Source organism: Muntiacus reevesi, chromosome 14 (assembly GCF_963930625.1).
Source record: "Muntiacus reevesi chromosome 14, mMunRee1.1, whole genome shotgun sequence".
Taxonomy (NCBI): domain Eukaryota; kingdom Metazoa; phylum Chordata; class Mammalia; order Artiodactyla; family Cervidae; genus Muntiacus; species Muntiacus reevesi.
In genome coordinates this window covers 65177474-65192836 of record NC_089262.1, presented here as the reverse complement: position 1 = coordinate 65192836, position 15363 = coordinate 65177474, and the positions used below count along the sequence as shown (strand labels likewise).

Genomic DNA, 15363 nt, shown 5'->3' with positions numbered 1-15363 from the left:
GCCTTCCAAGTCCATCCATGTTGCTGTAAATGGCAAAACTTCATTCTTTTTTATGGTTGAGATGTTCTGTTGGTATGGCAAACCACTTCAGTATTCTTGCCTTGAGAATCCCATGAACAGTATGAAAAGGCAAAAAGATATGCCACTGAAAGATGGCCCCAAGGTCAGTAGGTGCCCAATATGCTACTGGAGAAGAGTGGAAAAATAATTCCAAAAAGAATGAAGAGATGGAGCCAAAGCAAAAACAGCACCCAGTTGTGGATGTGACTGGTGACGGAAGTAAAGTCTGATGCTGTAAAGAACAGTATTGCATAAGAACCTGGAATGTTAAGTCCATGAATCAAGGTAAATTGGAAGTCAAACAGGAGATGATGGCAAGAGTAAACATCGACATTTTAGGAATGAGTGATCTAAAGTGAACTGGAATGGGCAAATTTAACTCCGATGACCACTATATCTACTACTGTGGGCAAGAATCCCTTAGGAGAAATGGAGTAGCCCTCATAGTCAACAAAAGAGTCTGAAATGCAGTACTTGGGTGCAATCTCAAAAGTGACAGAATGATCTCTCTTCATTTCCAAGGCAAACCATTCAATATCACAGTGATCCAAGTCTGTACCCCAACCAGTAATGCTGAAGAAGTTGAAGTTGAATGGTTCTATGAAGACCTACAAGACCTAGAACTAACACCCAAAAAACATGTCTTCTAGTTATAGGGGACTGGAAGGCAAAAGTAGAAAGTTAAGAGATACTTGGAATAACAGACAAATTTGGCTTTGGAGTACAAAATGAAACAGGGCAAAGGCTAATAGAGTTTTGCTAAGAGAATGCACTGGTCATAGCAAACACCCTCTTCCAACAACACAAGAGAAGACTCTACACATGGACATCACCAGATGGTCGATACCAACATCAGACTGATTATATTCTTTGTAGCCAAAGATGGAGAAGCTCTATACAGTCAGCAAAAACAAGACTGGGAGCTGACTATTATGGCTCAGATCATGAACTCCTTATTGCAAACTTCAGGCTTGAATTGAAGAAAGTAGGAAAAACCACTAGACCATTCAGGTATGATCTAAATCAAATCCCATATGATTATACAGTGGAAGTGACAAATTCCAGAGACTAGATCTGATAGACAGTGCCTGAAGAACTGTGGACAGAGGTTCGTGACATTATATAGAAGGCAGGGATCAAGACCATCCCCAAGAAAAAGAAATGCAAAAAGCAAAATGGTTGTCTGAAGGAGGCCTTACAAATAGCTGAGAAAATAAGAGAAGCTAAAAACAAATGAGAAAAGGAAAGATATACCCATTTGAATGCAGAGTTCCAAAGAATAGCAAGGAGAGATAAGAAAGCCTTCCTTGGTGATCAGTGCAAAGAAGTAGAGGAAAACAATAGAATAGGAAAGACTAGAGATCTCATCAAGAAAATTAGAGATACCAAGGGAACATTTCATGGAAAGATATGCACAATGAAGGACCGAAACAGTATGGACGTAACAGAAGCAGAAGATATTAAGAAGAGGTGGCAAGAATACACAGAAGAACTATGCAAAAAAGATCTTCATGACCCAGATAATCACAATGATGTGTTCACTCACCAGGATCCATACATTTTGGAATGTGAAGTCAAGTGGGCCTTTGGTCATCACTATGACCAAAACTAGTGGAGGTGATGGATTCCAGCTGAGCTATTTCAAATCCTAAAAGATGATGCTGTGACAACACTGCACTCAATATGCCAGCAAATTTGGAAAACTCAGCAGTGGCCAGGACTGGAAAAGGTCAGTTTTCATTCTAATCCCTAAGAAAGGCAATCCCAAAGAATGCTCAAATTACCATGTGATTGCCCTCATCTCACACGCTAGCAAAGTAATACTCAAAATTCTCCAAGCCAGGGTTCAACAATACATGAACCATGAACTTCCAGATGTTCAAGCTGGATTTAGAAAAGGCAGAGGAACCAGAGATCAAATTGCCAACATACTTTGGATCATCAAAAAAGCAAGAGTTCCAAAAAAAAAAAAAACGAATTCTGCTTTATTGACTATGCCACCACCTTTGACTGTGTGAATCACAACAAATGGAAAATTCTTCAAGAGATGGGAATACCAGACCACCTGACCTGCCTCTGCAGGTCAAGAAGCAACAGAACTGGACACGGAACAACAGACTGGTTCCAAATCAGGAAAGGATACGTCAAAGCTGTATGTTGTCACCCTGCTTATTTAACTTCTATGCAGAGTGCATCATGCAAAATGTTCGGCTGGATGAAGCACAAGCTGGAATCAAGATTGCCAGGAGAAGTATCAATAACCTCAGATATGCAGATGACACCACCGTTACGGCAGAAAATGAAGAGGAACTAAAGAGCCTCTTTTTGAAGGTGAAAGAGGAGAGTGAGAAATCTGACTTAAAACTCAACATTCAGAAAACTAAGATCATGGCTTCTGGTCTTATCACTTCGTGGCTAATAGATGGGGAAACAGTGGAAACAATGACTGTTTATTTTTTGGGCCTCCAAAATCACTGCAGATGGTAACTTCAGCCATGAAATTAAAAGACACTTACTTGTTGGAGGGACAGTTATGACCAACCTAGACAGCATATTAAAAAGCAGAGACATTACTTTGCCAACAAAGGTCCATCTAGTCAAAGCTATGGTTCTTCCAGTGTCATGTATTAATGTGAGAGTTGGACTATAAAGAAAGCTGAGTGCTGAAGAATTGATGCTTTTGAACTGTGGTGATGGAGAAGACTCTTGAGAGTGCCTTGGACAGCAAGGAGATCCAACCAGTCCATCCTAAAGGAAATCAATCCTGAATATTCATTGGAAGGACTGATGTTGAAGCTGAAACTCCACAAGACTGGCCACCTGATGCAAAGAACTAACTCTTTGGAAAAGACTCTGATACTGGGAAAGTTTAAAGGTGGGAGGAGAAGGGGATGACAGAGGATGAGATGGTTGGATGGCATCACCAACTTGATGGACATGAGTTTGAGCAAGCTCTAGGAGTTGGTGATGGACAGGGAGGCCTGGCGTGCTACAGTCCATGGGGTTGCCTGGAGTCGGACACGACTGAGCAACTGAAGTGATGCATGTGTTTGTGTGTATACCACATCTTTCGATTCATTCATCTGTTGGTGAACACTTAGGTTTATTCCATGTCTTGGCACATGTAAATTATTCTGTGAACATTGCAGTGCATGTAGCTTTTCAAATTAGTGTTTTTAGGGGTTTTTTTTTGATATATATCCTGGTTTTTTGCTGGGTCATATGGTTCTATTTTAGTTTTTTTTAGGAAGCTCCCTACTGTTACCAAAGTGGCCACACTACTTTACATTCCCACAATGTATGAGGGTTCCCTTTTCTTCACATTTTTGACAATATTTGTTATTTGTGTTCTTTCTGATGCTAAGCACAATGAATGATTCCTTGTATCTGTATCATAGAATCTGCAACATGATAGCTGGCTATAAGTAACATGGGGTTAAGTCATAGTTCCTGAGAATCAAGCCAGGGTTCACCTGCAGCACTATGAGTCATTAGTTTAGAAGACCCACATCAGTGTATATTTATATCTTTTTTATATCGATGGAACCGTTGACATTGTTACAGTCTGAAAAAGGATGTAAATTGATATAATGTTTGCAACTTGCACATGATAGTTCCCCTCACCCGTCTCTTTACCTTCATTTGGCATCTCCTCTTTGCTGTCTGTTTACCAGTCATACTGATCTTCCAGTGCCTTGAGATGATTACGCTCTATTCTGGACCCCAGGAAATGCTGTTTCTTTGTCTGGACTGTTTTCTGTTTCATATGACTGGTCCTTTCTGGTCACTGTAGATGTTACCACTTTAGGCATACATTTTTAAACTCCTTGGATTAGGCAAGTCCCCCTCTTTCTGTACTTCTTTTCCATCACAGAACTGTCAGTTTAAATTTAAGTAATTTAGAGCTAGGAGATTTGCCTTTTTTTTGTTCAACACTGTAGCCCCTAGTAAGTAGAAGTAGCTCAATAAGCATTTATTGACTTGATGAGTACATGCATGATATTTGCATCTCTTGTGTCCTGTGATTAACATATTTATCTTTTTTCCACTCAAGTAAAATGCTGATTTTTTTTTCTTCTCAAGAGTTTGGCTGAATTGGAAGCATTGTGTACTCATCTCTACATAGGGACTGATCTTACACAAAGAATAGAGGCTGAGAAAGCACTCCTGGAACTTATTGACAGCCCAGAATGTCTCAGCAAGTGTCAACTTTTATTAGAACAAGGAACAGTAAGTATTTGATAATAGCAATTAACAATGAAAGCTCGGTAGGTATATGTCAGTGTTAATCAATGCGTGTAGGTTAGCAGTGTAGGTTAACTAAGTATTACCACGTGTCTTTTTACTAATGGTTTATTTGACTGTCAAAGAGTTGGAATGCCTAGAAAGAAAACTTAGGAAAGATCCCAGGAGGTAGAAATAACATGAAATACTTTCTTGATTCCTCTTGGCCCCCTTTTAAGTCTTCTATCAGTGGAAAAAGTTATATTTTAAAAAGTTGGAATTAAAAAAAGTCTAGGTGGAAGAAGCAGATTGTAGTTAACTCTGAAATGTGAAGGAATGATTCAGAGGAATGCTCTTGCCTTCCTGTCTTGTAGAGTTTCATAGTCATTCATTCAGCATCATTTAGCAAATATTTAATTGTAAAAGCAGGCACTGTACTACCTACTTGCTTTATTTACATACATTAAAGTAACTCATAGTTTATCTGAGAAGGCATAGATATTTAAATAAAGAGCTGTGGAATGATATGGTAAGAGGTTGTAGAGCAGAGGTTGAAAAAAGCAGACTTTTTCTGTAAAGGGCCAGATTGTAAATATTTTAGTCTTTGTGGACCAAGATAAAAAATCAAGGATGTTTTGTAAATATGCCTATCAGAAGAGAGAAAAAAATTTCCATGAAGTTTTGTTGATGAAATTTAAAATAATTATAATTGAGTACAGTTTTTTGTAGTGTAAATCTACTGATGAAAAGAATTGAATTATTCTTTTAGGGATAACGTTTTTGCTTAATTGAAGTTCAGAGTTGGTATTTCCTGTCATTAGCATTGACTGCAAATGTCCATATGTTAATATGTATTTGTAAAGAGATTTTACAAATGTCATCTTTAAAAATGTCTTCACACAGATAGGAACTACCGTGTATTGATATCAGTTTATGAGCATATGATTTTAATTAAGCATATTCATCACTTAGATGGCATGTATAAAACTGCATTAAAATTTCTCTTGATATTTGCCTTTTAGGATGTGATTATATTCTAGATTAATCACTTCCAGTTGAAGGTTAGGTGAAGGTGCCTGAATTGCTCAGTTAAATGGATTTTGAAATTTCCTTTGCACTTACATCAAGGCCTGAAAACATAGTTTGAGCTCAGAAAATATACTCAGGGATAGAGATTTGGCTACTTTTTTTTAAACATTTGACAGTATGGAAAATGTGTAAAACAGCTTGATATTATTTGTGATTTAATCAGTGTTAGTTGTTATTGGAATGACTTTATTACATTTTTAGTTTAATATTAGTACTAAGCACTATTTGCCTTATACAATTTTGTAACATTAGGTGGAATTCATTAAGAGACTTTTATCAAGTTTGCAGCAAAATCTAATTTCGAAAGCCATTTAATGTTTAGCAATAGTGGATTAAGATGGTTCTTCTCTTTCAGAAAAATTTCAGTCTTAGTCCTGAGCCCCTCCAAAAAAAATTGCAGTAAGACTTTACCACTGCCAGGCTACTGAACTAGTAGGATGGTAGGGCAAGTCAGAATTTTAAGCTTCTGTTTCTGATATTAATTGTCAGAATGGAAGATGAATTCATGAAAGTTTAAAATCCACTGTTAATACCATTGATTCATTAACACATGATAGATTCAGATATTTACTACAGAGTGTCTACTGATGAATAATAAGATGAATAACCAGACTCTAGACTCTTAAGTTTTTACAAGCTTTGTAAATTTGTCCAACTAAGCCTTTTCTGTTCCATATATTTTACCGCTGCTCGTGACACTTTTAGCAACCACTTTAGGTTACAGATTAGTATTTTCTCAGCTTCTTTGAAAATACTCTGCCCAGTAGTTTCATGCAGAGTCTTCATGAAGATTAATTCTTTAGTCACTTCAAACTTAGCATTGGGTTCTGGAATAAGCAGATCATATTGATAACAGTGTGAGCTATATGTGTTGATAACATCTGTTAACTCATAAAGAACTAAGGAGAGCCTCCAAATCTTTCACCTGGTTTGAAATTGAATTTTGATGTTGCTCTGTTGTTTTTAACTGTCCAGGCCCTATTCTCATTGACAGGCAAGTAGTCTGAAATTCATTTTTTCTGCATGTGTAACTTTGGCTACTGAAAATAATGGTGATTTAATTAGTTCTTTGTTGGTAAGTGGCTCTCCTACTTGGCTAACAAGTAAGCCACTTCAAAACCTAACTTTGGTTGTAGTCTTTATTATTTTGTGGAAAAATTTCAGTGTTATATATATTGTTTAACATTTTCTCCTTTGTCTGACTTAATTCCCTGTGAGTTAGGATTATTGGCAGGAGTACCTAGTCTGATATTGTCAGCATATATTGTATTCTTTTAGGACAGCTATAGTGCCATTGCATAAAAAGCACATTGCTTTGCTATCTAATTCAATAACAAAATAATCCACATTTCACTGTGCCTTAAAAGTTAGACATTTGAAGTCTACTCCTATCTTTTCTTGTTTTGATATGACAGATATGTGCTGGTAATAATAAAAGGTACATGTCATGGTGATACTCATGGTACTTTATATGCTGTGAGAGTTAGTAAGTACATCATGGAAGTTTATAGTGCATTGAGCAGCAGTAGGAGGCAACGAGTGCCATATACTGTTTTAACTATTTGACTCTGCTGTCATAGTCTGAAAGCAGACATAGACAATATATAAATGAGTGAGTGTGGCTATGTTCTATTGAATTTTGTTTATGGACATTGAAATTTAGATTTCATGTAATTTTCACATGTCACGAAATAGTATTAATATTATTATTTTTATTTTTTGCCAACTGTTTAAAATAGTAAAAACCATTCATAGCTCATGGGCCTTGCAAGAACAGACAGGATTTGATCCACAGGCCTTAGTTAGTTGACCTCTGGTCTAGAGAATAAAAAAGAAAGGACTTTACAAGAGATTGCTGGGGGTATAGTGAATAACTGAACAAGATTTTGAAGACTTGAGCATGCTATTAAGACAGTTAGTGGCCAGAGTGAATACAGCCAATATGGATCTGAAGGAGAGGAGAGGTCAGGGTAGGAAAGACGTTGAAAGGATCTGTAAGAGGGCTGTTGTGGACAGAGGATAGTGAAGAGAAAAACCAGATGAATTTGAAGAGATAATCAGAGGCCGGATCTTGCAGTACTGTGTAGACATGATATGTGTATTTTGTTTGAACTTGCTCATTATCATTTTTTTCCCCCTCTAAACTGCTTGCTCTTTGCAAAGGTTTCCTCAACTACCCTTATGAGGGATTTTTTGCTCGTGTGTGCATGTATGTGTATATTTTATCCCTTGTAGATCTGCCAATTTGGAAAACCTGAAAAATAGCCAATATTGCTTAGGAAAAGCTCCTATCATAGTATATGATAATAATAAATAAAATCTATTTCTTTACAGACATCCTATGCTCAACTCCTTGCAGCAACTTGTCTTTCAAAACTTGTTAGCCGAGTCAGTCCTTTGCCAGTTGAACAGAGAATAGATATCAGTAAGTGGTTTATTATGCTTTTTTAAATCAAATTGCACTTTAAAAATAAGTTTTCTTTTAAATATACTCAACTGTTAACAAATTTGCAAGTTATTTTGTCATTTTTAAAGATGAGTGGTCAAGTCTCCTTTACATATGTGGTGATGAATGATGATGTGTAATACAAAAATGTGTCATCAAAAAAGCATCTGTTTAGTTTGATAATAAATAATAAGAAGTAGCATTTTATTGTCTATACCAGGGGCCTCAAATCCCTGGACTGCAGATCTGCACTGATTCTCAACCTGTTAGGAATCCAGTCACACAGCAGGAGGTGACTGGCAGACAAGCAGGCAAAGCTTCATCTGCTGCTCCCCACTTGCATTACTGCCTGAACCATCCCTCTTACCACCAATACACCATAGAAGAATTGTCTTCCATGAAACTGGCCCCTGGTGACAGAAGGTGGGGACCAATCGTCTGTACCATATACTAGGATTTGCACTATCTCATTTTATTTACAGAACTTCTGAGATGGGCACTATTGTTATCCTCATTTTATAAATGAGGAAATTACATTTGATAGGCTCTATAATGTACCCAAGATCACACAGCTAGAAGAAATAGAGCTGATTCAAACTTGCACAATTTATTTGGAGTTCATGCTCTTAGCGATTGTCTTAACTTCATATACGACTAGATGATGGGAGAAGTCTACTCTATTCTCAGAATACTATATCAAAATCTTGTGGGATGCATATAAAATTGAAAGTAGTTTCCTTCTTTCTAGGAAAATAATGTGTTTAGGGATGAACAGTGCTTGAAACTTAGTATAGTTGGAAAATTGATTCTGTAATATACCAATAGGTTTTTCAAAGGTAAGATATTAATAAGATTTTAAGTGTGTGTTGTTTTTTGTATGGACAAAGCTCCAATAGTTGAGGTATGGGGATTTTTTTTGGTTATCTTTTTCATATTGGAAGTAGACTGTTGACTCATTCTACTGTCTAGCCTCAAGGTTCACATGGTTCATGTTTGTGTAACAGAAAAAGTATAGTATTATGTACGATGGTTCTTTTAAGCTCAGTTTTTGAATGATCAAATCCCACAATAATTCCTCATTTGTCTTATATGTTTGATATTTCTTTAAGTACCTAAGAATAGAGGGGAACTTCTTCAACTTGATAAGGAACATCTACCAAAAAAATGTATGGGCTGAAGAATATCTAGAGGAGAATTTATCTATTCTGTCATGGACTTGTGTGCTTAAGAAAGCAAAAGAGAAATCTACAGTTTAAAAAATAAGTCAAATGTTATAAACCTGTCATAATGTGATTTTGTTCAACTTTGCAACATACACAAACATATTTTAGGTAGAATTTTTTTTTTGAGCACTTTTAGCTTCACAGAAAAATTGAGCAAAAAGTACAGAGAATTCCTGTATACGCCTCTGGTCCTCTACATATATAGCCTTCCTCAGTATTCACACCCACCATTATTAGCATCCTGCACCAGAGTGGGTACCTTTGTTACAGCTGATTAACCTACACTTATACATCATTATCACCCAAACTCCGTAGTTTGCATTAGAGTTCAATGTTGGTGTTGTTGGTGTTGTATAGTCTGTGGGGTTGGATAAACGTATAAATGACACATATCCTCCATTACTGTATTGTATCAATATTTTACTACCCTAAAACGCCTGTGTTCCAACTATTCATCTCTCCCTTCCCTCTAATTCTTGGCAACTACTAATCTTTTTATTCTTTCCGCAGGTTTGCCTTTTTCAGATTGTCATATAGTTGAAATTATGTGTGTAACCTTTTCAGATTAGCTTCTTTTACTTAGTAATGTGCATTTAAGGTTCTCCATGTTTTCTCATGGCTTAGTAAATCATTGCTTTTTAGTACTGACTGACATGTCATTGTCTGAATGCACCATGGTTTGTCTGTTCACATACCACAGTTTATCAGTTCACCTATTGAAGGATACCTTGATTTCTTCCAAGCTTTGGCAATTATGAATAAAGCTGCTATGAAGCAAGTTTTTGTGTGTATATAAGTTCTCACCTCATTTGGTAGATATTAAGGAGAGTGCTGGATTGTATGTATGATAAGAGTATGTTTAGATTTGTAAGAAATCACCAAACTGTGATCCAAAGGGGCTGTACCAGTTTCACATTCTTATTAGCAGTGAGAATTCCGTTCTCCCACATAATTGCCAACATTTGGTGTTTTCAGTGTTGTGGATTTTGACCATTCTTATATGGTTTGATAATAACATGTCATGTTGAACATCTTTTTATATGCTTGTCATCTGTATATTTTCTTTGATGAGGTGTCTTAAGTCTTTTGCCTATTTTTAAGTCAGGTTGCTTTCTTATTGTTGAGTTCTAAGAGTTCCTTGTATATTTTTGTAAATAGTCCTTCATCAGGTCTTTTGCAAAGATTTTCCCCGTTTGTGGGTTATCTTCTCATTCCTTTGGTCAGAAGCTTTTGATTTTAATGAAGTCCACATTATCAATTATTTTTTAATGTTATTTATAAAACGTCATCACTAAACCTAAGGTCACCTATATTTTATTCCTTTTATCTTTTAGGAATTTTTATAGTTCTGCATTTTACATTTAGAGTTGTGAGCCATTTTTAATTAATTTTTGTGAAAAGTGAAGGTTTTGTGTTTAGACTTTTTCTTTTTTTTTTGCGTGTGGAGGTCCATTTCTGCCACCATTTGTTGAGAAGACTATCTTTACTCCATATTATCACCTTTGCTCCTTTGTCAAAGGTCAGATGAATGTGTTTATGTGGGTCTATTTCTGAGTTCTCTTCTTTTGCTCCATTGATCTGTTTGTTCTTTCACGAGTACCACACAGTCTTAATTACTGTAGCTTTATAAAAATAAGTCTTAAAGTTAGGTAGTGTCAGACCTCCAATTTTGTTTTTCTCCTTTAGTATTGTGTTGGCTCTTCTGGGTCTTTTGCCTCTCTATATAAACGTTAGAATCAATTTGTCAATATCCAGATTGCTTGGATTTTTATTGGAATTGCAATTGAATCTATAGATCAGTTTGGGAAGAACTGACATTTTGACAGCATTGAGTCTTCCTATTCGTGAACATGGGATATCTCTTCATTTATTTAGTTCTTTGATTTTATTCATCAGCTGTGGTTTTTTCTATAGATGTTCTTTATCAAGTTGAGAAAGTTCCCCCTGTTCCCGTTGTTTCCTGAAAGTTTTTTTTTTTTTAATCATCAATGGCTGTTGGATTTTTTAAAAATCTTTTTTATATCTGTTATGATCATGTGATTTTTCTTCTTTAGCCCATTGATGTGATGGATTACATTAATTGATTTTCAATTGTTGAACAATGCTTGCATACCTAGGATACATGCCACTTAATTATTGACTCAATTTAATAGATATGGACCTATTCAGATTGTTGTTTTCACTTATATAATTTAGGTGGATACTTAAAAGTGTACTCATTAAAAATGAGTGTACTCAAAAGAAATTTGGAGTAAAGTAGAAACTATAATGCAGTTTTAAGCGACAAATGATGTGTTTCCTTTATGAGTTTCTTGGGTTTGACTTAACTACTCTTGCTTCCTCAAGTAGATTAGAATGTTATGACCTGTCTGACATGTGTAGTAGAATAATTGGCATATCAGTTAAAATGGAAAATGTGAAGGTTTACTCAAAGTCATATTGCCTTTCTTATATCAAGTCCAGAATTTTCACTCTTTCATGATATGGTCCCAGACTACATATTTCATTGTTTCCCAGCATTAACTCTATTGCTTATTCTCTGTGTTCAGGACTCTGTTTTCTGCCTTTATTAGTATAATTTACAATGTCTTACTATTGCCCATCAATTAAAATACCATTTCCTCTCAGCTTGGCAACAAAGTCCTTTCATGATCTTGAAACTGGTAGATCATCCTCATAGTCTTATATCTTCATTGGTATTAGCCTCTTAGTTGTACCAGAGGTATTTTTCCCATACCGTGTTATTTCTGCCTTGGTGCCTTTTCTTGCATTTTCTCTAGCCTGGAATGTTATCCTTTTAATCTTGTATTCAAATAAAAGTGTGAAAGTACTAGTCCCTCAGTCATGTCTGACTCTTTGTGATCGCTTCCCCAGGGGATCTTCCTGACCCAGGGATTCAACCCAACTTTCCTGCACTGTAGGCAGATTCTTTACCATCTAGACCGCCAGGGAAGCCTCCTCCAAAAGTGTTAGTTGCTCATTCGTGTCTGACTCTGCAACGCCATAGACTTCTCTGTCAGTGGATCTCTCCAGGCAATAATCCTGGAGTGGGTAACCATTCCCTTCTCCGGAGGATCTTCCCAGCCTGGGGATAGAACCTGGGTCTCCTGCCTGGCAGGCATGTTCTTTACCATCTGAGCCATCAGGTCAATCCTTAAATAAAAGTGTAGCTTAAGTTTAATTACCTATATAAATCAGTCAGTTCTCCTTCCCTTTCTCTGTCCTTTATTCAATCCTTCCCTCTCTCTTTTCTTCCTTGCTAACTTCCCTTCAAACAGCTTTATTGAAGTATAATTTACATATCACAAAATTTACTTGTTTTAAGTGTACAATTTTTTATTTTTGGTAAATTTACAGATTTGTGTAAACATTTCCATCATACCCCCAAAATGCTCATGCTCATTGACAGCCCTGCTCCCATACCATCAACCTCTAAGATGTTTTCTGCCTGTATAACGTTCACCTTTTGTGGATATTTCATTTAAATAAAATCTTACCATGTGTAGTTTTTTTACATATGATTTCTTTCACTTAGCAAAATGTTTTTGAGGTTCATCCATGTTGTAGCATGTGTTGATATTTCATTTTTAATTATAGAATAATATTCCCTTGCATAGATATGTGATGTCTTGTTATCATTTCACCACTTGATGGACATTTGGGTATTTTTTGCTTTTTTGACCACAATGAGTAATGCTACCATGAACATTGACACACAAGTTTTTGAGTGGACATATGTTTTCATTTCTCTTGAGTAGATACCTGGGAATGAAATTGCTGGGTCATAGGTAAGTTTATTCTTAACTTTTAAAGAAACTGCACTACTGTGTTTCAAAGTGCCTGTACCATTTTGTGTTTTTACCAGCCATGTGTGAAGATTGCCGTTTTCCCACATTTTCACCTCCTAAATCTTATCTTGATCTTCTCTTGATAGTTTCTTTCTGTATGTATTCTCTCTCAAAATATTTCTTAAGCTAGCTCTTGAGCTCAAATTTTTGTGTTCACAGACAGCATCTAGATTTGTTTCTCTTAAAGCATTTGTAGTTAATATTGGGGTATTTATATTCTCTTTACCTTTTCCCTTAAATAACATGCTAGCCTTTTGGACCAAAGTCCAAAGAGATTTTGAGTCTCAAAGTCCAAAGCCTCAAGAGATTGAGTCTTTCCCCTTTCTTTTGTAATCTTTTTGTGTGTTTTCTAATAGACTTTATGGCATGTTTTTTACTTGACTTCAATTAATCAGTCAAAAAGTATTTCATGTTAAATTTCTATAATGTGTAACACTGAAAGTATCAGCCAAGTGATCACAAAGTTTGGACTACAAGGTTGGACTTAGTAGAGTGTTTTTTTGTAATTAATTAATTTATTTTAATTGGAGTCTAATTACTTTACAATTTTGTGGTGGTTTTTGCCAAACATTGACATGAATCTGCCACAGGTGTACACGTGTATATGAATTGGCTGGTGTTTGAAAACAACAAACAAACTCAAACCAAAACAACCTGGCCTCCGTGACAGTTGTTTACCTCTTTGACGTTCATATTTGTTGCTAAGAAACAGAGTAATAATAGCAATATCTTCACATTGTTGTGAGAGCTACATAAAGCTTTTTTCAGCACTTTTAATTTCTAACTTGTTTCATAAATGCTAAATATTGTTGTTGTTATCATATGGGCATTCGGCATGCAAAGAGCCTCTAGTGCATAGCTTTTCAACTTTCTATTAACTTTTGTCTGGGAATTTTTCCAGCTGTTTATTTCATTCTCCCATGTGTATTACTGAACATTTCATTTTCTTCTTGGTATGACTTTTCCTTATTATCTTCGGCTGCTCCTGATGAGATTGTTGTTGTTTTGCTTGTTATCATTGGCACTTGCTTATTAAACTGGAATACTATTATAAATCTGTATTGGGTTGGCCAAAAAGTTCATTCAGTTAGTTATTTAGTATAGTTCTTGGTGATAATGAAAAATGTATCTTTTATTTTTACTTAAAACCAAACTTTTGTTTGAACCAAAAATAAGCATAACATGAGAATATGTAAAACATTCAACCAACATAGCAGAATTAGAGTCTATTAAATTTCTTTTTTTTTGCCTTGGATAGTAAACGTATTAGCTAGTATCTTTTCTCAAGGTTTTTGGGAGTGGTACTTGTTGATACCTACCTTAAATGTGAAACTTGGTTTGTCTCCCATTTGGTTGTTTTATTATTTTTGAAATTACCTTGCTAGTGGCTTACTGCTACTAACATATGGATTCCTCATGTCCCTTCCAGGTTAAAATTTTTCAGGAAATTAAAAATAATAGAAGTAAATAAATCGATTTTCTTTCATATTCAGGTGACAGTATCATTTTCTTAAGTTTTATCATGGAAATAAAAAATTATATGTAATGAAGTTTAAAAGAGCCATATTATTTTAATCCATAGGAGAAACCTCTTAATGCTAGGAAAATCTGTCTTTTAATCTAATTTGTGTAAGTGTGTAATTTTAATGTTAGTAAAAATTAAGGTTGAAATGTGCCAGTCGTGAGAACTTTTCTTTTTTATGTCACGATTCTCATCATAATTGTCATGTTAGAATAGCTGTTGAAAGTGTTCTCAAATTTTGGAGTTGTTTCCATTAAAGCTACTTTTAGTTAAATAGTGAAGTATTTACTTTTTCTTCACTCTTTTCCCAAATTGTGTGCTGGCCTTTGAGGCCAAAGAAGAAATGGAATCTTTTCCTTTTATAACATTTTTTTCTTCTATTTTTCTGTTTGACTTTGTGGCCTATTTTTGCCTCAGTTACTCCTCCATCATAGCTGTAATTTGCTACCTACTATTAATTATTTTGGTGTATAAACTTTATTTTGCGCTTTATTATTCTGTTCATACATTCTTTAACTTGTATACTTATTTTATTGCATTATTTTATTTGTACGTTTTCTACCACTTAAACAGCCAGATAGTGTGTAGTCACTTTTGCTATAACATGACATATGTATTCCTAAAAGTGACTGCCATGTGGTGTTATAGAATAAAAACCACTGAGCTTGTTAGAGAAATGGGGTTATAGAAATAAAATTGAGACATTTTGTCAGTGACACATAAAAAAGGATAGAAATCAAAAGGCATAGTAGAGTTTACACATGTTAAATGACTGAATAGTAGAATAAAAATGGGTTTTATCTTGAAGAAGACTGAAGTTTGTGGAAGTGGGCTTCCAAAGAAATTTGTGAGCTATTACAAAGTGGTGGAAGGAAGGTGATCTGAAATAGGATGGAAAATTATAAAATCAAGAGGGATGAGTGAGTCTGGTAACGCTCACCAGACTGAGAT

General features: G+C 35.4%; 1 protein-coding gene across 6 annotated transcripts in view; it reads left to right on the top strand.

The window, feature by feature from the left end:
- RANBP17 (RAN binding protein 17) overlaps nt 1-15363 on the top strand; it is a 349536-nt gene that overhangs the window by 11017 nt on the left and 323156 nt on the right. For 4 of the 6 annotated variants that reach the window (XM_065905571.1, XM_065905570.1, XM_065905568.1 and 1 more), the window contains exons 2-3: nt 4144-4290; nt 7708-7798. In XM_065905571.1, the coding sequence (XP_065761643.1) occupies nt 4144-4290; nt 7708-7798 (238 nt within the window). Of the gene's footprint in view, nt 1-4143; nt 4291-7707; nt 7799-8039; nt 8243-12708; nt 12831-15363 lie in introns of those variants that run through there. The other 2 variants (XM_065905573.1, XM_065905574.1) reach the window with 2 other exon arrangements.